The 23,838-nt window shown below is 30.3% G+C and overlaps 1 protein-coding gene across 2 annotated transcripts in view; it reads left to right on the top strand.

The window, feature by feature from the left end:
- LOC129968496 (transport and Golgi organization 2 homolog) overlaps positions 1 to 20,794 on the top strand; it is a 55,350-nt gene extending 34,556 nt beyond the window's left edge. For both annotated transcript variants that reach the window (XM_056082437.1, XM_056082438.1), the window contains exons 2-7: positions 5,682 to 5,807; positions 11,108 to 11,222; positions 11,974 to 12,047; positions 13,965 to 14,121; positions 16,322 to 16,432; positions 19,231 to 20,794. In XM_056082437.1, the coding sequence (XP_055938412.1) occupies positions 5,682 to 5,807; positions 11,108 to 11,222; positions 11,974 to 12,047; positions 13,965 to 14,121; positions 16,322 to 16,432; positions 19,231 to 19,387 (740 nt within the window). In that variant the 3' untranslated portion in view covers positions 19,388 to 20,794. The remainder of the gene's footprint in view (positions 1 to 5,681; positions 5,808 to 11,107; positions 11,223 to 11,973; positions 12,048 to 13,964; positions 14,122 to 16,321; positions 16,433 to 19,230) is intronic.
- The last annotated feature ends 3,044 nt before the right edge of the window (positions 20,795 to 23,838 follow it).

The following is a 23,838-nucleotide window of genomic DNA, read 5'->3' as shown; positions in this document are numbered from 1 at the left end:
AAAAAAAAAAAAAAAAAATTAATGGATTGCTTGAAAATCAACTTGCTTCTGAAGAATCAATTTTACATAGGTTTAAAGAGATAAAATCATTGCTAATAGTTAGCAAATGCAAAATTGTTGCGAGAGAATTCCGTTTCAAATAGGATTTTAGCAAAAATATCGATATCGATTTTACAAAAAATCCTGACGTGATCGTGACGTGGAGGTAATTTTCGAAATCAGTCTACCAAATAACATAAAAATCAACGAAAACTTCACTTGTATTTTTCAAAAACTTCAATTTCGCAGGCTTGTACATTTATTAGTAGTTAAGATGAAACAGAAATTAATTGCTCATTCAAAAGAGAACATTAACATTTAAGAAAAATCACTAAGTCTCCATTATTTAAAAATATTTCCGCTAATTATGTTGTTTTAGTTTCAAGTTCCCCTATATTACTTTTTCCACATAAGCCAATTCAAAAACCCGTTATAAAATTATTACATGTTCTTTTCTCCTACTGCGCAATAGCAGAGAGCACATTTTTTTTTTTTCTATCACGCAAATAGTTTTTAAGGTGTTTCCTATCTTTGTGAAACAAATATCGTATTCTCGAACGGTAATTACAAGTTTTTCTCTCTTATTTCTTTCTAAGGAAATTAAGTTGAATAATAAAAACAGGCATTTAGTTATATAACACGCCATCCAAATATACGTTTGTCGATGATAAAAGCTTCTACAAGGGATTTCCAGGAATGTTTTATTAGGCTATTATTTCTAATTACTGAAGCGGAACATAAAATATTAGCTTATATAACGAACAGGCACAGTTCTTTTATTGTATTTAAATATGTGTCGTAACACCATCTCATCTATAATAATTAAACACAGTGCTAAGGTCCTTCGTATTCAGAATAATGCTGTAACACAATTAATCTCCTAAGCACGAAGTCTTCTGTTCAACTCTTAAGTAATTCGCTTAGATAGTTTTATTTTTGGTCAATATTAATCTCTATTTTAAAGCATTATTTTCATAATTTATTAGTTTTTCTTCATTTAAAGCTAACATTCTATTAACCTTTTCGCCAACTCCCCCTTTCCGCGAAAATTTCTCTTTTTTCTCTGTCTTTCACCGCATTACAATAAAAAAAAAAAAAAAAAAAAAAAACTCAAACAAGTAAACATTTACAAAGCCTTTTAAACACATAAAAATTTTTAAACGTAGAAGAACGTTTGAAGCGCGTGTACGGCTGCCCTACAGAAGTTTCACACTAGACGCGTTACGGACGATGAAAGGGTTGACTTAATATTCTTTATGCCAGGGTACACAAACTTTAAATATTCAATAATTCATTCATTTTTGGTACATTATTAGCTTATTGGTATACTACTTCAGGCAGAATTTAGTCCTTAAAGGGACAGCGATATACAGGGTGTTCATTAATTATTGTAGGGGTTTCCGTACCTCATAACTTTCGAATAAAAAATATTACGCAAAAACCGATCACATATTCGTAAATTACAACTCAAAGAATTTTATTAATGATATTAAAGTGTAAAACTTGCACAATTTGCACTTTGTAGGCATTCAGTTGAAGGCGGTTCTTTAAGTTGTACTTTACGTATTCATAATTCTTTGAGTTGCAATTTACGAATATATAATTCTTTGAGTTGTAATTTACGAATACATAATTCTTTGAGTTGTAATTTACGAATACATAATTCTTTGAGTTTTAATTTACGAATACATAATTCTTTGAGTTTTAATTTACGAATACATAATTCTTTGAGTTTTATGAATACATAATTCTTTGAGTTGTAATTTACGAATACATAATCGCCTTCAGCTGAATGCCTACAAAGTGTAAATTGTGCAAGCTTTACACTTTAATATCATTAATAAGATTCTTTGAGTTGTAATTTACAAATACGTAATCGGTTTTTGCGTAATATTTTTTATTTGAAAGTTATGAGGTATGGAAACCCCGACAATAATTAATGAACACCCTGTACATCTGCATCGTATGCTTAAAACCTCATATCTATTCATGTACCAACCTTGCAAAGTGTTTTTTTTATTTAATTTTACTGAAACTATTTTATAATTTCAGAACGCAAATGCCGGCGTCCTGGCCTAGGGGTAGCGCGTCTTCCCCGTGATCTGGGCGTCCCGGGTTCGAGTCCCGGTTTGGGCATGGTTGTTCTTCTGTTGTTCTATCTGTGAGATGTGTGAATGTGCCCTCCTGTAAAAAGGGGTTGTGCAAGCGAATGAATGATGCCTGAGTGGCAAAGTCGTACTCTTGGCCCTAGTTGGCGCTGCTATAAAAAATAAGAGACGTCCCCCTCAGGCTTAAATCGCTGTCTTCGTAACAGCGGGCTTGTCAGTGGCAAGTGCCATAAGAAACAAACAAACAAACAAACAGAACGCAAATAGAAACTTTGACAGTTTATTTTATTATATGTGACAATTTTCATTGTTGGCACGCTAGCTGAGCTTAATTTCATTTCGACGGTGTTACGAAATATGATTATTTATATAAAAAGTAATAAAAATATAAAGGAAAAATTGTTTTCGGATAAAAACAAGATAAGAGTAACGAATAATATTTAATAGATTTGCAGAACTCAAGGAATGATTGTTCATGATGATGTAGAAATACATCAATATGTTTTTATGAAAATTTAAAAAAAAATCTTGTTTTTTTTTTTGTATTTTTTTTTATATTAACTACACCCATTTTCTGGTTGATTTCAAATTTTATTCATTAAAAATAAGAATTCATGCATTTGAGGGCTAAGACTTTGTAACTTTGTGAACTCAATATATGAGGAAAGTCAACACTGGTATAGAAAAAAAAATATTTAAATAAATTTTTTTAAAAATGGAATGTTATAATTCATTACATAATTTTCACGAAAGGGAGTTGTAAATATTTAGATTTATAAAGATTATTATTAAATAAAAATTGCATATCTTAATAAAAATTGCATAAAAATTGCATCATAAAAAATTCGGTACATGCCCATATTTATTTCTTTTGTTGGCTATAAATCTTTAAAAAAAAAATACTGACTTTTTTCTTCATAGTCTTACATTGGTATAGTTGTCTGATAAAGTAATGTCAAAGCAAAATCTGAATTTAAAGATAGAAGACTTAAAAAGGCGAGCATTATGTCATGTGGCATTATTCATCTCAAATAATAAATGCTTGAGATTCTGTGCACTTTCATTGAGTCATTATATTTTGAAACGTTTATTTTTCAACCAATTAATTATGAAAAATGTTTGTCAACTACACTTTTTTTCTTCCACTGTTTGTAAACAGATTTCATCCCAATTTTTATCCTCGAAAATTTTCACTTTTATCCTTCTCTCTAACCCTTGAGTCCGACTGCAGGATTTAAGGACACGAATTGTCCTTGAAAGTGACTCGTTGCCAGTGACCCCGTGTTTTTTTGCCCTAGAGGTCTCGTTTTGGGGAACGTGACCGTGATGCTTTTTGTTTTGTTTGTTTGTTTTTATGCTTGCACGCATAAACATTGGATTTCAATGAACTCTTCCATCTGTTAAAGCTGGTGTCCAATCCTCTGCAGTCTCGAGAGTGATCTAAAGTCCGGTTCTGTACGTGGCTTGGTTTTAATCTGAGTGATCAATCGGTTTCTGGTTTACTGGGGATGGGCTACTTTTCTCAGTGAAGGTGAATCATTATTTATCCCACGCCGTGTACTTTCATTAAAGAAGCAGCTTTAGAGAAACCGGTATTTTTTCGCTGCTTGCTGTAAGCGATGCATTCCAAACTTTGTGACAGAATCTCTGTAAGGTCGAGCACTGGATGAAATCTCAAGATTCTTCAAGGTTAAGCGAAAATAAATGTCATCTTAGTAGATGACCAGAAGCAAGATGCAGCATAGTTTCACGATTCATTTTTTAATGAATTGTTAAATAATGTTAACGTAACCTAAACTTTAACGAAATTAAAAATAATATGTTTATCTAATTATGAAACCAATATTATTATAAAAAATAAATAACAATTTATTAACTTTATATGGATCAATTGTTTTATAAAGCTATAATGTTTATAATTGGATTTTTAGACTATTATCTATAAATGTTATTTAGAGATTTAAAAAATCGTAACTTAAACTTTAACATAATTAAAAATAATATTTTTTATCTAATTATGAAACCAATATTATTATAAAGAATAAATAAAAATTTATTAACTTTATATAGAACAATTATTTTATAAAGCTATGATGTTTATAATTGGATTTTTAGACTATTATCTTGCTTTACATTAAATGTTATTTAGAAATTAAAAAAAAAAATCTTTAAGAATTAAAATAATTTTTCATTAACATTTTCATTTTGTATCGATTTTACTTTCCTTAAAAAAAATTCTTAAAGCCGTAATTCGATTCATCATTTGAATCTACAAAGAACATATCAGTAAAGGAGAGCTTTATGTCACCAGATTCCTATTAGAAATTCAAAAAACACTAACTCATATTAATTATTAAAAACATCACTTAATGTAATAGAGTAATTTGCAAAAATATGGATATGAATTTAGTAAGTCCACATCATATTAAATAAACCTATTTTTAAATGTTTTATTTTTTCATCTCTTTTCCTCCTACAAAAAAATTGAAAGGCATACGTATTTTTTCAACCAAGCATTCTGACAAAATTCAATATTAATTAACTAATAAACATAAAAATAATTGTATCGGTGTTGTTTCTGTATATATTTTCATGTTTATGATGTGCTTCGAACTATTATTTCATGAAAATGCATAAAGTTACTATTCAGTATTGACTTTTGAAAACAGGGTTTTGAGAATATGATCATAATGAGAAAAATACTTGTAGAATTAATCTTTATAAATCAAATTTCTCTCAAAATCATTCTATTACGTATCAATAATTAGATATTATTGGCAAATTATAAAAAAGTGTTTCTCGTTAAAAATCTTAAAATGAGCAGCAAACAAGTAAATGTATATTTGCAGTTTACAAAATAGGCATAAAAGCAAAGAAAGAACTATTTTAGTGATTTCATAAATTCTTTTCTATACACAATTTTTCTTACGATTTTATGACTAAAGGATTGTGGTATTTTATAACTAGAGACAATGTTTCATTATCTGCTCCAAACAATTAGTGAAAAATGCAACCCTTGTAAAAACACGTATTAAAAGTGGTGAAACATAGTACTTACTTAGTGAATGGATCCGATTTTTGAAGATCTGAAGACCTTCAGAAATCAGATTCATTCTTAAAAATTGAAAAAAAAAAAAAGTCTTAAAGTTCTTTTTTCGTAATAAATATGTACGTGTGTACATAAATAGAGTGTAGTAATTATAGTTCTGCTTCTACAAAAAAAAAAAAAAAAAAAAAAAAAAACAGCTAACTAAATTAAACTAAAAAGTACTAACTGATAGATTATTTTCAATTCTGCTTCCAGTTTTCTTGTTTTGTTATGCTTTTTTGTGGTTGAAAACAAAACTGTTTGCTTTTTATTTTTGAAATATGAACTAGAAAATAAACTAGCAACAGTAGAAAAGTTAATGTTTTGAAATCGCAATTAAATTTTTTCTCTTTATGATTTCTTTTTCTTCGTAGATCATTCATAACCAGTTATTTAATTTCTTTGATTTTTTTAAGAATCAACTGAAAATGAGATTTTACTTTCAGGCATGGATTTTGAAGAAGGGAAACAAGGTGGTACTTGGTTGGCCATGAACACCAGTGGACAAGTAGCTACGCTTCTGAATTTAATGAGGCCGCTCTCAGATATGGATGGAACAAAAAAAGATAGAGGTAAAAGAACCACTTGCTTTTAATTCATATATATATTTTTTCAGTTTAAAGTTATTCATTTAAGATGTCAGTTAATCCCTATACTATTCATTATAGTTTTAAACTGTATAGGAAAGAATATATTTATTAAAAATCCTGTTTATGTGAGATTATTTATTTGAGTTTATTCTTAAACATTTCGATATTTTTACATTAAAATTTACCATTGAAAAACTATTCATTTCGATCGACCCTTTTACAAATATATTAATCAAGGCTTTTGTTCATTTGTTAAGAAATAACAAGGCATGGCATTAATATTTCACATAATTGCGTTTTATATTTTTCGGTAATATTCATTAAAAACATGCCGAAAGCTGGGGTTAAATCATTAATATATTGGAAGCACGATATAATAGAATTTCATAAAGTTCTCTGGATAAAAATAAGAAAATGGTATAGTTCAAATTATGAAAGTTCATATATTTAAAATTTAAAAAATATATATAAACAAACATAAATAATTTAATAATTTTTTAAAAAAAGAAACAAAATGGATATTTATTATACTTCAACAAATAGGTTCATGAATCAATATCTTTTTTAAAACGGGTGATTTTTGTTTGAAATAACATTAACACCTTCTTTTAAAAAATTCGAGGTGGAAAAAAATTGGAATTTTTCGATCGCTGTCGTTAATAGTTCTATTCTTTTTTACATTCTCGCGCACGAAATATATATAAAAAATGTAATTGTCAAAAAAATTTGAACTTGAAATTTTTATGAATTTCTATGTTTCAAATCTTTCTGAGTCGAAAACCCATTTTTGAAATTATGTCTGTCTGCCTTTGAACAAGATAAATCGAAGGTGATTTGAGCTAGACTGATGAAATTTGGTATATGCCTTAAATTTATTTATTTCTATGAAATTTTGAAATAAATTCATCCATACGAAGTCTATCTGCTATCTCTCCAAATAAAAGTTAACACGATAACTGCAAAATGAAGAGAGCTAAATGGATAAAATTTAGCGTACATATTTAATATTCGAAGAGTAAATTTGTTTCAGATTTGGAACCAAATCTGTCAAGGGGTTGATCACCTGTCGGTTTGGTTTTTTTTACATGAAACTTAGCATGTAACAACTAGGTAGATGAAATTTAGTTTCCAGTTTTAGCATTTTTAGAGTAGTTTTTAACAAATTTTTAACTCCATCTTTCAAGGGGTTGACTATCTGTCGGTCTAAATTTGACATGCGTTTAAACGCAATAACTCAAAAATGTGATGATTTAAATGCATGAAATTTGGTGTACTGTCTCGTGATTCAAATTGTAGGCTTGTGCCAAATTTTGGTTTCAATCAGTCAGAGAAAAGGCTCTAAAATACGTATTCGGTTTTCTGGTACTTGCGTATTAACCCGACCCAGCGATTAATGGCAGGGAAACGGCAAAGCTTACAAGCTATTAGGCTCTTTCGTAACTATTGTTTGCCAATGACATACAAATAATTAGTTAATTTATTAAATAAGTTCATTTTTGAAGAGATCACTTCCACCGATTCATTTGTATTAATATTCACTGAAAAATGGGATAATTTCTTTGCTTTATTAAAAATATCTTTCAGATTTCTTGTAAATCAAACGCGTTTCATATTTCACTATATTGATTTCACATTCGGGTCTTATTACAGATCATTCACTTCTTATTGCTTTATTTCGAAAAATTATTCGATTTCTATCATTATATCTGAAAATACTTTGCTACAAATTCTCTTTTGAAATTTAAGCGGTTCTTTGGCTTTATTTTCGATTAAGACAACGCAACCAATATTCTATAGCGTATCGCATATTGTTGAAATTCTGGCTTTCAATGTTGTTGTTGCTTATGCACTTATCAAAGACAAGCCATTTTTTAAGCCAAGTTTCCAGCGTCTCTTGTTGTAGTAGCGGCAATTTGAATCAAGTTACTGATGCGTCACAGCTTTTTTCACTGGGCGGAACTTCATACATACATTCCATTCAGTCATCCACAGATCGTAATTTAGACCTGAATCAGAGTACGAACACCTCTGATCCAGTGTATTTTCTCCACTCGGATGACTTTGTGGCTACGGCAGATTTATACGTGCACCAGCTACCATGTATAAGGAGAGTCTTCGACCGGCGGAGTTTGAATTCAAAATCCAAGGGATGCGAATCCAACGCCCTATCAACCAGGTTATTTCGGCCACATGTGTTCGATGTAATTCATTGAAATATCGTACGGATGCATTTGTATTTATATATGTAACGTATATAATATAACATTGCTGCTTCTATAATATATCATACATATATAAATATTCCCAAAATCATTTCTATGGGTAAGTAATATATATATAAGGAAATTAATAAAAAAAGGTGAAAAAAATCCCTATTATTTATGTTTATTTATATAAAACTACAAATGAAAAGAAAAATGAGATAAAAATTTCATTTGCAGACAGAATTTCCCATGCTTGAATTTGAGAAATTTACTAAAGAAAAGCTTAATTAAGAGTTGAAAACGATTCTCTTTCTATACGTGCTTCCGAGTTTATGGTTTGTGGGCAAACATGGCGGTCAATTCCTGATTCGCATAAGGAAGCAGTCCTAATTTATTTAAACGAAAGCAAATTTATTCATGGTCACTGTTCAGTGGCCGATAAGGCCTTTCTTCTCTTTATTAATGATCAAGGTGAAGGGGAATCGTCCAAATAGGCTTCAGAAGGCTGTTCTTCCCATTCTTAATTCTATGAAATTGAAAGTGCGCAAATTATTCTTGCTAATTGAGCTATTCGAAAAATAACAAAGATTGATTGAAACGCGATACGGCAGCGTTCTTTTTGTTATTTCAGAGAATGTTTCTTTCGCTAATGAAAGAAATGTGCTATTATTTATTAATATGCTAATTATTTTCTTAAGTTTTTATCCAGGGCAAGGATAATTAGTGGGAAGGATAAGAAAGAATTCAATGTCCTTTAATCCATGTTTGTTAATATGTATAACTAAATAATTAAATAGAGCATCTGAAAGATTTTTTTAATTAACTGGGAAATTTTATATCTCACACAAAAAAGAAATTATTACTTCAATAATTTTTATTAAATCATGTTTTTAGTATCAACAATTTATTAAGCAAGCTAGAATAATTTATGCCTTTAAAAAATCAGTTGTTTCAATTTCAACTTCATAAAATATGGGACATATTGGTTAAGAAAATTTATGAGATGTATAGATTTGTAACACTTAAGAAATTTCTTTTAAAAATAAAAGTCCTATGACAAAAATCTGCAATCTTTTAGAAAATCTTTAATATGCTTTTCTTTTTCAAAAATCAGTGCATTTATAAAAAATTCTTTTTATCATATTCATTTGAAATATTAAGCAGTCATTATTATTGATAGCAAAAATAATAATGGCTCAGAACGGATGCCGAAACAATGATTCTAGCCTTGACGACAAATGTGATGACAATTTGGTAAAAAAATGAAAGATCCTGAATATTTGAGAATCTTGGTGATATCTCCATCAAGATTGGAATTCCAGCAATTGTTCTAGAAACTTCTTTGTCCTGTTATGGAAACCACAAAATATCAGAGATAGAGCAGAAGAGTCTGTTATTCGTGTGATGAGAGTGAATTGAGTTGAGCATCAGCAAGTAGTTGAGCGAAGTTTCCAGCGAGTTCTCTCTGAGTACTTGTGTTGTTGGAGTTGTTCAGTGACTATTTTCTGCTCGTGTGCTGCTTTTTAATGCATATGCTATATATGTTGTTTGTTTCCTACTGAATATTCGAGTGCAATAAAACATCTTTATCCTTTATTGAACTTGTTGAAGGTTTTATCGTAAACAAACCGGATGGATTTTAGAGATTTTTCATAATATTATTTAGCTTTTTAAAAGGAGAAATGTACTGAATATTTCCAGCTCAGTTTTTTTACAACATACTATCAAATCCAGCTACAGTGCAAAAAAAAAACAAACAAAAAAAAAAAAAAAACAAGATTGCTTACCCTTGCTGGCCATCATTATAAGAAATTTTATACACAAATTATCTCATTTCTTCTGGTCTATTCTAAAATTTTAAAAATACAGAGCGATATCGCTTACATTAAATTCTCTAAGATAACAAATCTTTAAGAAACCGTAGAATGATAGATTTTTTGAAAAATGATCGAATAATGTAATTTTTTAGTTAAAGATTTTCTTCTTCCAGAGATATATTCTATTATCTACTAATGGTGCGTGTTACATATTATTTAATATATACGATGACACAATGAGATATAAATACAGCCGTAAATGTTCTACAAAAAAAGCTGTTATTTTTTATTCATATATAAGAACATTTATGGAAAACACTGAATATTTTAGGATTTTCCATACAGTATAAAATAATTTTGTGTTCTTTATTTATGATATTATTTAAACTAGTTTTAGTAAACCCAAATTTATTTAATTCAGGTATATAGCAACTAGCTGCAACTCAGCAAAGTACAAGTCTGCAGGAAAAATACAATTTATCGTAAACTTGTAGCATAAATATTTTAAAAAATTTAATGCAAGCATATTATAGAAATGTATAATGCATTTTTATTGCATTTTCTTTTGCAGTGGAATCTCTACTCTTAGCTTTGATTGATAAGATTATTATACCTGAAATTGTTATGAAGTAAAACTATGTTACGGACTTTCAAATTAGAAGAGATCTTTCATTTCATTGTAGACAACCATGCAGTTACGTCATAACGAAACAAAGAAGCACTATTTTCTGTCTCCGTGCATTTTTTACAATTTCTCATTTACAGATTCACTTTACAAATAAGAATTCTTTTATCGAAAGAAAGGTAATAAGTTGCATTATGCATTATCTAAAATTACGGATGGATCATTTAATTATTGTTATAATATGATCGTTAAGCTTAGTAAATCTATTCGCAAATGACTAGTCATCTTTCATAGCACTAAAAAAATTGCATCCATTTCATAAGCTTTGAGACTAATTCTCGTGTGAATAATTGGGATTGAAATAATTATTTTTCACAAATCCAGTTTATCCGGACAAATCTTTCCGATATTGGGGGAAAAAATCTGAAGTACGTTTATTCATTCTGCATTTGATACTATTTTGCTTTATAAAATGAGAATTCCGGGTCATGTCCCCCACCTCTAGAAAAAGCACCCCTCCTCCGTTAAAACACTCCTCCTTCTTTTTTTAAAAAAAAATATTTAATACACGTTATCACACAACAATTTGTTTCAGTGTTAATCAAAATGTATGCGCGGTGAACATTTTTATTTTAGGTTTCCTTGCCGTTAAATTTTTGGAAAGTGGAATAGATGGAGTGAACTATCTTCAGCGACTCCGCAGAGAGGCTGATATGTACCAAAGCTTTCTTTTAGTCACCATTGATGTCAAGTAAGGAAAATATTTTTCTTTCTAAGTTCAATAACTTGAAAATTTCAAAGTATATAAATAAATACGATAACGCTGCGTATGCATTCAAACCCATACGGAATTCTAATCCATTTTCGCACTTTTTAACCATATATGTAATTCCAACTCTCACAAATAAGTCGGAGTAGAAAATGCATAACGGTCTTTTTCGTAATAAATTAACTGGAAAATATTTTTTTTAAAAACCTGATTGCTCTATTATGGCAGTTTTGAAATTTTTAATCGATTCATATTTTGAGATAAAAACCTAAATATATTTGAAGCAAAAACTAAATTACTGATATATTAGGAGAGAGGCATCAAAATAATTAAGAAGCCAACAGAACGTTTTTCATTAGATGGCTTTTCTATTCTTTCTGTTTAAAGAACTTGCAGTAACTGATTACAAGAGACTATAAGAAATAAAAAAAATGGAGTAACAATCGCCTGTATTATTAAAATTAAAGTTTAAAAAGTGCAAGTGTACAGTTAGTATATTAAGAATTTATTGTTCATTTTATTTGTCAAAAACATAAGACATTAATGTTAAATATAACATTCAATTAAAATGGAAAATAATTTTTTTCTTCTAATTGTTTTGGATTTAAAAATTTAGGCAGATCTTTTGTATCCATTGAAAGTTGTTTTTATATTATTCTAAATTAATTTTTAATTATAACAATTATAAATTATATTACACTGAGAAGCATTTTATTATTTTAATAAATTTTAGACCCATGATGGGAGACGTAACGGCCGCCTATTACACAAACGATGGAGATGAAGGCCCAGTTATTCTTAAGAAAGGCAAGTATTTAACTTAAATACCTGTACTTGAATTTCAGAAAAATGACAAATGGAAACTATTTTTGTTCAAAAATAATTAAAAAAAGATAGAATAATATTTGATTATCAACATTTTGTGAAAAAATTCTGCTGAGAGCTAATGCAGTAATCAAGACTCTTATTAAATAACAGGAAACACTTCATAATAAGACGGTGAGGCTAATTAGCAACATGCCACGATTAACAACGATATCCTCAAAGAACCTTCAATTCTTTACAATCAGTGATTTTCCCAAAAAACTATCAAAAAGATGTTTTGATAAGGTGGGTAAATGAGTCAGTATCAAAATTAAAGAAATAGATGCGTACGATCCTAAACATTCCAAAAATATCCGGTGACTCAGACAACTTATATGCAACTAGATTACTATTAACTCTCTACATGAATTTATGATTCTACGACTCGAAAGTTGCCGGTTTATTTCATAATATTAAAAAAATTCTTATATCTTTTTTTTTTGTTCAATTTTTTCATATTGCAAGAGGTGTTTAAATGAAGAGGTACGAAACAACACTGTGAGTACAAATAAAGACTTTATTCAAAGTTTACACCATAGGCCTAGGCACAAGGATCCCATTGATTAATGAGCCGAAGGATTCCTTGTTCCCAGAATTCCGGTGGCCGTGAAGAGACTCAGTCCTTCACAGCATCCATGAGTTCGACGTCAGAGTTGAAGCGCTTCCCTTTCAGAAGTTTTTTTCAAGGGACCAAACACATGAAAATCGCAGGGCGACATGTCCGGGCTGTAGAGCGGATGGTCGAGCTGCTTCCACTTGAACTTGGCCAGTTCCGCGTGTGTGACTCTGGAGACGTGTGGACACGCGGTATCATGGAGTAGAACCACACCCTCCGGGAGTAGCCCCGGTCTTTTGTTCTTGTGTGCGTAGTCTTCGGAGTGTCTCACAGTACACGTCGGAGTTAATGGTTCTGTGCTTGTGGAATTCAACAAGTAGCGTCAATTGGACGGCACTCTTTATAAGATCTTCTGCTCTCTCCTGCGCATGCTCCAGTCTACGCAGGAGACTCCAATCGCATCCCTAGATGTCTCGATATGTTCTCCCATAGGGACAAATATGTTAACGGTTACGTTGTTACGACGTTTCGTATCTTTTTATTTGAACATCCCTTGTAATTCAAGAGACTATTTAAACAATTGAATTATGTATCTCTTTAATTTACTTTTTAATTTTTTAATTACGTCCTGCATTAAAAAATTCAGCATTAAAAGAATGAAATTAGGGATAAATATTTCAATACATATGAATAGAAAAGACTTGTTTATCGGGAACTTATTGTAATGTTTCATTTCTTCTTTCTCATTTACGAGTGAACAAGACGTTCTTAACTGCCGGGTATTTCTAATGAAAGGAGAAAAATTGCTGTTGTCTTTACATGCATATAGTAATATAATCGTGGTATGTTGTAAAAATTTGATGCTGTATAAATAATTATGATTCTTACGTTTGGGAAATAAGAATTTTTTTTTTGTATTTATCTTTTTATCGCATTTTAATTTTAAAATCCTTTTCCATGGTCCCCTTTTTGTAGCACAGATATCTGTAGTTACTGTTGCCGAGAGTATACATTTTGGATCAGATAGTTGATGCATCATTGCAAATAATATGATATGCATAATTTTTAAAGCTATTGTATTTTTATCCGTTTCCTCTTTATTCTATTTGTTACTTGCTAAATCTTTTTAATTAGTCCTTATTGTTAAAAGCATAAAGATAATAATTTTGTTTTGTTTTGCTTTGTTCAGAGGGAAAGTCATTAGACTCCATAGATGCACGATTGCCTTCTCGAAAAAAGGCAAAAAACTATTATGCTTTAGCAGAGGAACAAAAATGTATTAATACTTAAAAATTGTTTTTCAGGTGTCCATGTATTTGGAAACAGCTCTCCCTCACAACCTTGGAAAAAGGTGAACGCAGCTAAACAAATGTTTGAAGAAGTAATCTCACGGCAGCCAAATTCTTCACAAAAGGAAGAGCTACTATCTGATATATTTCGAGTTCTTAGGAATGACACATTGTAAGCTATTTAATTTCTCAAAAAAATATTTCAAATTATTTAATTATTTTTACTTTCTCGTATAAGAATTGTAGAGGAAGTATTATAATCGTCAAAAATTCGAACTCGAGATTTTGACGATTTTAGTTATATTAACGTCCCTTTTTAAAACAACACTAGGGCTATTTTGGGACGGACCTAGTAATTTTGAACCGCGGTCAGATGACGAGGACGACACCTGAGCTGGCACCCCCCCTTTCCACACTACACCAGCGGGAGGACGTTTGGCATGACGGATTTAACGTGCAACAGATCCCCTTACACGACGGTTCTTCTGTGGAATCGGGTTTCGAACCTGAAATCCTACGGTTTACAAGCCGAGACCTTACCACCAGGCCACCTCGGCCTCCGACATTTTGACAAATCTTCACGTTTCGGATTTACCTAAATCAGAGAAAAGCATTTCTGGCATTATATATCTATTTTTGGGCTACAGTGAGCACGATAGCTCAAAAATGCTTTGAACTAAATGGCTGAAATTTGGTAGATAGAATAACAAACAAATTTGTAGATTGCTGTCAAATTTTGAACGAAATCCATTAGAAAATGTGGCCACAAAATTTGATACACAAGTTTAGCATTTAAAATATAAATACTTAATTAAATTTTGAGTCAAATCCATCAAAAAGTTGATCGTTTATCAGTTTGCACTTTCGTGTGGATGTAAATACAATAACTCGTAACTGTAATGTCCTAAATCGAAGAAATTCAGCATATTATCTTATGACTACAATTGTTGTTTCATTTTAATTTTTGGCTTCAATCGATCAGCAAAAAGGTATCTAAAATGCATATTTTCACAATAAATTCAGTAAAAATGCTAGATTTACATCAAAAATGTATGTTTTTTAACTATCGTTCTCGAATGCCTTTCAAGTTATTCGTGATCGAACCCAAGGACAATAATTTTATGTGAAGAAAGGGGGGAGGGTAAGACCTTCATTGGAGAATATGCAAGAAAGTTTCGTTGCTTCCATTGGGTTTTCTCGGAAATTACGCATTATACTTATTTCAATGGCTTTTTCATTAAGATCAGTTTCATTATAACGTTCCTGTGTCAATAAAAATTTCTTGAAGCATATTATCAGTAAAGTTAGAACTGAAACTGAAAATATAAATATTAATCGACATATGGTCGAAAAATCTAAGGAGAAAGAAAGAATGTAATCTGATTGCTTATGTTTTGATTAAAATATTCTAAATTTTTTCCAGAGAATAAAATAAATTTTTAGTTGTCATTAAATATGTAAATTTTAATGCAGTTCACCATTTAACAAAATTATGCATGGAAGTTAAAAAAAGCTTTTCAGTTCAGGTATTGAACATAAATCCCTGCACATTATTTCAGTTCACCACGTGTCATAGGAATTTTTCTTTTTAACTTACGTTGACAATCAGTCACACCCTGAAATAGATTTCTATAGAATACATTGTTCATTTTCTCATTATAAATATTCTGGAAAGGCACGTGGAAAATAAAGTATGTTTGTCCATAATCAGCTTAAAAAGAATTTTCCAATTTAAAGCCTAAATAAAAATCAGTTGAAACTTTTAACCTTAATAATATAGTATTAGATTTTTTTCATCACTTTTATTTGAAAAATATTTAGTTCTAGTTTTCCATTTCGTTTCTGCGCTTTTGATTTATCTCACTATACTTTTTGTTGTAGTGATATGCCATTAAGTCAATTTTTTCTGATACATTTATTTTATCTTTTTAAAAAATGATGATATTGCCGCATTGAAGAGAGGCAGTCGGATCTCCATGGCCGAATGGTCATGGCACTAGTCCCATGGTCAAGAGACGTGGGTTCGAATCCCGCTAGAGACAATGCGATTAATAGTATATGTAAATACTTAATTGTTTGATTTTATCTTTTCCATTATTTCATGTTCCAGAAGATACTGGTCATTTCTTTAGTTTACCAGACAAGTGTTCTGAACTTTTCTTACTGTCTCCAGAAGAGAATTCTGGAACTTTCTCTGCTTGTATAAAAGCAGAAAATTTGTCAGTTACTGTATTCTGAGTTCAGTTAATAAATTGGTTTAGCTCTACCCCTTGTGTATGCCATTGAGTTCTATATCATAGTATCTACGTGACAATATTTATTCATTATTCATATTTCATTTTTCAATATTCACATTTCACATTTTTTCACAGACATTACCCAGATGAGCAACTGGACCGCGATACAGAAGGAAGACCAGAAGAATATGTGAAACAACTTAGTGCCATTTTTATTAAACCAGAACAGGGCATTTATGGCTCAAGGTAACAACATAAAGGCAGCAATAATTCTTTTGAAATAAATTGTTTTTAATTAAATGTAATTTCACAATGGGCTAATATGCTCGTATTAAAAATTATTTTCTTCTGAACTAAAAGTACTCTTCGTTTTTGTGTAATCAATTTAGGAATTTTTGATGACTGGAAATTATTGATAGATTTTTATTTACCTGGTATTTTCTTAATAATAAAGACTTTTTCTTGTTCAATGACCTTGCTGAGAAATAAATAAAAAGGGCGTTTTTACGAATGATATCAAGTAATTATATATTGATAATTACTTGATGTCCTTGATATTGCTCTGATGAAATTCTGCTTTTCAGAAAGCAAAGGGAAAAAATCGACCCTTGCAGATTTTAACAAGAGAATTAATGATAATTCTCGAGCTGAAGCATTTACTTTTATGGGGTTAGCAAAAAATGAATTTCTCACATCAGAGGGTCCTAGAATGCGTTCTGTTGGTCCAAATGAAATAAATTTGAATTACAAATAATTAAAATGATGCGCTTGACATATATTAAATAAAAGGTTTCATTACCAAAATTCGCCAAAATATGGAACTGTGACTCGAATGGTATTGAAGATTTGAATATCGTTTGCATTATAACGTATGCTTTTTAGCTTTATACTTTAATTATATTTCGACATCACTCTTACATGCTTACATTGCAAGAAAAAAGGCTGCTGGAACCAGAAAAACTCCATTGTAGCTGTAAAAGAATTTCGTCGTATGAAGCAGATTCAGTCCAATGTCTTCATGTGTCTTATACAAGATGATGCACAAATTTGAAACAAATGGACAATTTATATTCTTCTAGGTGGAGAACGAAAGCAAATCCCATCTTAGATTTATCGCGATTGTTGAAACCTGCAGTCAGTCGTCGCATGGTAGTGTGAGTGTGTGCCACTTGTTTTCCATGTATTAAATATTTCATTGCGGGGAAAATTTCACGGTAGATTTTGCATTTCAATCCCTACAGAATCAAGCTTATGGGCCCATTACAAGACGGGGACTTAAAAACTAGTAAAACTTTTGCGTTGCCTTTTCCTTGCTCGAAGGGTGGTTGATTCACTTAACCATGGAGAATCTTGTGAAGTGATGAAATCTCCTTTTGCCTCAATCAGAAATTTAACATCCACAATTGTTTGAATTTCGACAGCGGAAAGATCCTCGCGCTAAACAGGAACAACCATTACATTTAAAAAAAATGATAATATAGTGCGAATTTTATGGTTGCCTTTATCATTGGATCGTATTTTTTTTTTGAAAAAATAATTGCAAATGGAATCCAAACCTGTTCCATTCAAAACAACAGTACTATAATATGCTGAATATTTTTGCAATTCCACAACTTCAACAGAGTAATGCTTTCAGGACATCATTTTCATACAGGATGATGTACCTCTTCTCATTGATTGTCGTTTGAGCGATTGCTATGACAACGTTTCACAAATGCATTGGCGATCAACCATTTCTTATAGAAAAGCCTCCTCGTTCTTCCTATATATTATCTCCTGCGACTTTTGGTTGTGGGTTTCCTGAAGGACAATACCTACCGTCAAAGACCAGCATCGGTACTACATCAGAAAGATAGCATTCGGCGCCATGTTTATGATATTCCTGCAGATTTATACTGACCAGCTGTTGAAAATATGGTACTGTGACTATAATAAGGAGGACATACCGAGCAGTTTAAATGTTACTTTTTCATAATATTTATAAAGCATATTTTATATGTATTACTGCTCCACCTATCTGAAAATTTTTGTACCATTTTTTTATTTAATCGATGTTAAACTTGTTATCGGAATAATCTGTAACTCAAATTTTAACTCATTTGGACCAATAGAACGAATTTTAGATACTTATAATACTTATTTCTTGCTAACCCTGTACATTTAGCACTCTTAGAACAAATAGAAATTACTCCTTCTCTTGCTACAGATACAGATTTAGCAATTCATTCTGACATTCACTAATTCACGAAAATTATATTATATCAGTTTTATAATTTTTTTCCATTTAAGTTTGTACAAAAAATTAAATGTGATAATTCCTTTTCTCTGCAAGATAAACATTAAAGTGCTATCATTCTTCGTATATAAATTTCTGTGAACGTTTTCATTATAATAGGAAATCTGTTATTTTGTAGATTGTGGTCTGCTATTTCATGAAATAAATAGTTATTATATGAAATAACATATATCAATCATCAGTTATTTCATTAAATAACTAGGAATGAAATAATTGATATTACGTTAATGGTAACATATCTATTACTTTCTGGTTTCGTGATATATTTTTGAAAATGTTTATTTCACACAATTCTTTATTTTTACTTTTCTTAAAATTATTTTTTGTGTTTCTTTAGATTTTTCTTCAGAGTATATGTGTTTTATTCTAATAAGTTTTCAATCCTCCTCGATAAAAATAATCTAAAGTCAGCCACTAAGTATACTGCATTCTAAGTGAATTTTACATTTTTTATCCAGTTAATTTTAAATTCAAGTGATAAATTTCGGTTTTGAACTTAATGAGACTGTCTATTAAACATTTGAATTCTTACTGAATTCTTATTGGAATTATTATACATTTGAATTTGAAATATTATATATTTTGAAATTCTTTTGTGCAAAACTAATCTGAAAATAATTTCGAATCCCTATTTATATATAACCACACTGTGCTCCAACTGAAGATTTTAATAAATTTAATTATATTTAAATTATATTTTATTTATTTCTTAAAGGAACTGTTAAAAATTACATTATTACTTTTCCAGGACACATACAGTTATTCTTATCGATAGCCATGGACACGTTGATTATGTGGAGAAAACTATGAAGGAACCCATCGATGTAACATCAAATATTTCTTGGGTGACTACACGAATGCAATTTACCATTCAAGATTCAAGTCGAATTGTTTCGCATCTGTGACCTTCAAAATTTTTTCTTGATTGAGCCGTAATGAAAACAAGGCAAATTTTCTACTTCAGAAAATACAACAAAGAGCATTTAATTAACAGGTCACAATTATATTTATTTTGCAATTCGTCATTCACAATTTTTCTTCTCATTTAAAGTATGAAAAGAGTAGAATTTAAATTCTGATGTCTCTGAAATTATATAAATTTGTAAATCCATTCATCTTTGTATTTTTTTAAAATATAAATCAGATAAAATGGATGTTCTTGAGAATTAATATTGGCTACAACCTTATTTATGACAAAAAAAAATATCCAATTTATCTTCAGAAAATCCCCAAGATTAGTAAAAGGACTACAATTTCATTCTTTTCTTTTCATTTAAGAGCTAATTTATTTTTAAATATCTTGGACACAGAAATAATAGTTAAATTGTATGACAGAATGATTTAAATAATAATTTTTGTTCTGTCATCAGAAAAAAACATGAAAATTTTCAAAACTAAGAGGAGTAAAAATTAAATTTATAGAATAAATTGTTAGATTTATTAGAATTCATTTATATGTTAATAGTTTATCAACTATTTTTATCCCTTAGATAATTTTAAAAGATAATAAATTCATTTATACGCAGAAGATTACTCAGCATAATTATTTCAGTAATATTTCCCTTTCTAGAGAGGAACAAAGAATTTCGTCCTCACTCTATAGTAAATATACAGTTGAAGTTTGAAATGATGAAGTGATAAAATATTAAAATGAAATTAGTTGCTATAATAATTTTTTTTTCATCGTTTTAAAATTTTTCTCCTAAATTGTAAAAATAAAGTAAACTAATAAAAGTTTTGTCTAAAAATACTTCGAATTTTGTTTCCAGTTGCAAGTTGCAAGCGATGCTACCCTTTTTTTAATGCAAAATAACAAGCATTTTGTTTAAGTAATTGCTTTTTAATATTGCTTTATCGTACTTTGTGTCTATCTTGCAATAAAAGTGAGATGTAAATAAAACATAGATTTTTAAAATAAATTACATTTCCAATTTTTTAAAAAAATATTGTTTATTACATATGAGACATAATTTAAGAAAGGTTTAGTGACATTTTCGAAAATGATATAATTTATTAATCCTTTATATTAGAAACCGTATTATCGAAAATTGTATTATTAATAAATAAATCTAAAACTTATATAGACAAAGAATAAATAAATATTTTTTGTTAATAAATTCGATTAAAAAATATCAGTGATTAAATATGCAGATATACAAATGTGTCAATTAACAATACACATCTATTAACCATTTATGATTATAATCACTCTGGGTTGCAGCTTTGCTATTTGAATATTTATTGTTATTTTGAATTTAACATCATATATTTCTTTTATAGCCGGTTCTGTTTTTAATTAAAACTGCAAGCTCCATATCTTATTATTGTTATGTATTATTATTAACTTGTTTTACTTGAAAAATAACATACGTTTGTTATGTTTTAATTTATGGTTGTGTATGTTTCAATTTGTTCAATAAAGTTCATTTATTTTTTTTGTATATTCGTGTATTAGATCTATCTTCAAACTGCGATGACTATATCTTAGGGTGATAGTTGAATCATCAATAATGATTTAAGATATATTGAAAACTCACATGCGCAATGGAAAATCAAAACATGAGCTTTATTTCAAATTTATAATCAGAATGCAGAATTTTGCAGGCTTTGGAGCTCGAATTCTTACTTACCATTCAGTATAGGAAAGCCGCCGTTTAATAAAGGAAACATAGCTCATGGCTTTATTTATTAATTAATTGATATTCCAGGTGTTGCACGAGCTTAAAATCCTTTCATGTACAGTATTTTTGTCAAAAAAAAAACTATTTTTGCGAAATATTTTAATATATAAAGCCATTTTAGACAGATATGCATTGAAATTAAAGAAAAAAATTAAAAACCCTAGTAGAGAAGTTCAAAATCTAAATGTTGCCAAGCAGAAGAATACCTATAGTTTCTTTATTTTAAAATTATCTGGTTGAAATTCTCCCACAAATTAATAAAATTGAAAGAAAAATTGCCCCAAAAGAAATTTGGTATATCGTTAAAAAAGTAAAACTTTTAAGATGCTGTAAATTTTTTCCGAAATAGTTTTCTCTGAAATTTCTGTGTAAAAAGAAGGGAAATATTGGTTAGTTTATCTTAGCTTGAAGCCGTTTTTGTCGTCAAATATCTATATCATTTGCTCCTAAGAGTTTTATTGTTATTGATGTTTCTTATGGTACTTGTCATAGACAAGTCCTCTGACGAAGTCAGCAATTTTAAGCCGAGAGAGCGTCTTTTGTTTCAATAGCGCCATCTAAAGCCAAGAGTGCGTCTTTTCTACTCATGTGTCACATTCCCTTGCACAACCCCCTTTTTACAGGGGGATACATTCACACACCTCACTGATAGAAAACAGATAAAGAACAACCATGCCCGAACCGGGACACGAACCCGGAAAGCCCAGATCGCGGGGGAGATGCGCTATTCCTAAGCTAGGCCGCCGGTTAAGATTTTTATTTTTCTTGTCACCGTTTGATCGATTGCTTTCTACTTTCTTGTAAGTATTGTTACAATACTGCATTGGAAAAAATAAAAATCTAGTAAAAAAATATGTATTAAAATGAAACCGTCTTTTTTTTTTTTTTTTTGTAAAAAGGAGTAGAGTAGTTCAAAACTAACATAAATTTTAATATGATTAAATTTTTAAAATTAATAACAATGAAAGGAATATTATGCAAAAATAAATTCTGAAAATGTGTTTTTTGTATTCAAGGAGAATTGAACCTTGATGGTTGGTCGAAATCTCGGGTTTGAATTTTTTGACGAATATAATACTTTATCTCTGCATACTTCGTATACGAGAAGGCGATAGAAAAACCTTAGATAAAAGTGTCAACAATGACAATTTTTAATTTTAGTATACAAGGGGTGTTCAAATAAGAAGGTATGAAAGGATATTGTGGGTACAAATGAAGACTTTATTCAAAGTATACATCATAGGCCTGAGCACCACGATTCACTGATTACCGAGCGGAAGGATTCCTTGTTCCCAGAATTCCTGTGGCCATAACGGGACCCAGTCCTTCACAGTATCCTTGGGTTCGCCATCCAAGGTCCGCTACTTGTTGAATTCCTCGAGCACAGAAGAACCATGAACTCCGATGTGCACTTTGAGACGCTTCGAAGACGACGCAGGTCCATCAAGAACGAAAGACCGGGTTTACTCACGGAGAGTGTGGTTCTGCTCCATGATAACGCGCGTCCACACGTCTCCAGGGCCGCACATGCGGAACTGGCCAAGTTCAAGTGGGAGCAGCTTGGCCATCTGCCCTATGGCCCGGACATGTCGCCCTGCGATTTCCATGTTGAAAAAACATCTGAAAGAGAAGGGCTTCAACACGAACGGCGAACTCAAGGACGCTTCGAAGAACTGGGTCTCGTCATGGTCGCAGGAATTCTGGCAACAAAGAATCCTCCGGTTCATTGATCACTGGGATGGTTGAACTCAGGCTTTGAATAAAATATAAAGCTAAAATTTATCTCCTATTGTTATTTCAAGTTACCATTAGGAAAAGCAAGCCGGTTTCAAAAATATATAAATATCTCTTTTCAAATAAATTTTCAGGAGTTTATATGTATACTGAATTTCTTTTTCTTAATTCTTGTAAATGCTGCACTTAAAATTTTTTCATTTTTCAAAAATTATGTTTTAAAACCTTTATTTTATCGCCTTCTAACCTTGATAATAAGACTGAAGGGTTCCTGAAATCATAAAATTATTTGCTGTTACAAAGAAAGAATTTTAAAATCAAATTTTACATCAAAATGACATTTTAAACGAGATTAATTTTGAAATATTCCAAGTAGAAAAAGACATAAAAAAGCAAATAATCAGGGCATTTCGTATGCAAATAGAAGCAAACCATATGCGACTATCATCTATTACTATTTAATTAATATACATTGAAAATATACACTGACGGAAAAAATTCCCTACACCAAGAAAAAAATTTTTTAGAGTAATGAAATTTGGACCATGTATTTGTTAGTTAACATGTTTAATTGATTAAATTTTCAAGATCCAGGTTAATTTAAGCTCAAGAAAATGCATTTCAAATGTGAAATGTTGTTACATTAATAACCGGTGCATGCACTACCTGTTAATACAAGCCGGCAAAAGTTCATGCATTGTGTCATACATGTGCCCAATGTCACTTTGTGGTATGGAATTTTACGCTTGTTGTACTTGTTCTGTCAATACTGGGACGGTCAGTGTTGGCTGTGGATGATGCTGGAGTTGTCATCCAATGATATCCTATACGTGCTCAATTGGAGGCAGATCTGGTGATCTTGAAGGCCAAGGTAACATGTAGACACTCTGTAGAGTACGTTGTATTACAACAGCGGTATGCGAGCGTTATCCTGTTGGAAA

The sequence above is a fragment of the Argiope bruennichi genome, chromosome 5 (genome assembly GCF_947563725.1).
Source record: "Argiope bruennichi chromosome 5, qqArgBrue1.1, whole genome shotgun sequence".
Taxonomy (NCBI): Eukaryota; Metazoa; Arthropoda; class Arachnida; order Araneae; family Araneidae; genus Argiope; species Argiope bruennichi.
The sequence above is the reverse complement of the archived record's forward strand: the minus strand, read 5'-3'. Positions and strand labels throughout refer to the sequence as shown.